A 1,273-nucleotide genomic window follows, 5' to 3' on the forward strand; every position below is an offset into this window, starting at 1 on the left:
ATATATATATATATATATATATATATACACACACACATATATACACACACATATATACACACACATATATACACACATATATACACACATATATACACATTTCCACCCCTATCCCCTCCTAAGCTCCTTCTACTTTCCAACCCTTAGTTACCTAGCTTTCCTGTTCTTTAGAACCACTGTAAAGAGATTACATTGGATTATCAATGGGATGGGCATATTCTCCTCAAAGCTCTTGTCAGGGAAGTTCCTGCCTTATCACTTGTCTTCTGCTCTGAAGAGAGTCCTCCACTGAAGACTGACTCACCTGGGCTGGCACCTGCAGAAAGGACACTGGCTACCCTGAGGTCACCAGGACATTCAGCATCAGTCACATTCTAGCTGTACACTCACCTGGCTAGCAGTGACCTCTAGCCTCACAGGGCAAATACTAATAGGAGTTTGGGTTGGAATTCTTTCTTGGTAGTGGCCTGGGTCCTTCTGGCCCCTTCCCCCTCTCACACTGAGCAGTTTTCTCTAGCTCTGCTCTCATACATATTCTGTACCCTGAAGGGATTTCATATCTCCTTCTCTCCTGCCATCTACATGTCCCTCTCCATTAATCTCTCTGTCTCCCTTTTTTCTCTCCCTCTTTCTACTTATCTCTTGGTGGGACTCCTTTTCAAGGCTTCTGGTTCTCTACCCTCTACCTTTCCCTGAATTTCTCTATTTCACTATGTGTCTCTGTCTCTCTGTCTCCCTCTTCCCCTTTCTCTCTTTGTCACTCTCTGTTACTCTCTCTGTGTCTGTCCTTTTCTGACTTTTTTCTTCCTCTGAGCTTGTACCTCTAATGTAATTCTTGCTTCATGGAATTAGGCTTACCCCCAAGGACCCTGGAGATCTGGTAAGCAGCAGAGAAACACTTACCTATCTCCTTCCAGCTCACACACATATTTCACCACAGGAGACCAGTCAAATGCCCCTGGCTCCTTCTTCAGCCACTTGCTGAGCTCCTCAAGGTTCTGGTCAGTGTAGTCAGTGACCACAATCTCCTTAAAGGACTCACAGGCAGAGAGGAGCTGGTAGATGGTGGGGCCAGTGCCAATGTCAATCAGGAGGTCTCCTTTCACCCTGCCTGTCCCAGAGAAGAGGGTAAAGGTGGGTGATTGGGAATGAGGTGCTGTGAGGAAGAAAGGCTACTCAATCCCACTTCTTCACACAAATTTGTGAACATCAATGTGAAAGTAATAGAGGGATATAGGTTTATTCAGCCTATGATTCATTTTTATTTTTTTAA

The 1,273-nt window shown here is 44.7% G+C and overlaps 1 protein-coding gene across 1 annotated transcript; it reads right to left on the reverse strand.

Annotated features, from left to right (window-relative positions):
• Positions 1-304: 304 nt before the first annotated feature.
• LOC123254117 (nicotinamide N-methyltransferase-like) lies at positions 305-1,172 on the reverse strand (the record flags this gene model as incomplete). Its single annotated transcript, XM_044683182.1, has 2 exons — positions 305-339; positions 904-1,172. Coding segments are annotated over 2 exons (304 nt in total), but the record flags the coding sequence as incomplete, so codon positions are not given.
• Positions 1,173-1,273: the final 101 nt, after the last annotated feature.

Source organism: Gracilinanus agilis, unplaced genomic scaffold (genome assembly GCF_016433145.1).
Source record: "Gracilinanus agilis isolate LMUSP501 unplaced genomic scaffold, AgileGrace unplaced_scaffold15160, whole genome shotgun sequence".
Lineage (NCBI taxonomy): Eukaryota > Metazoa > Chordata > Mammalia > Didelphimorphia > Didelphidae > Gracilinanus > Gracilinanus agilis.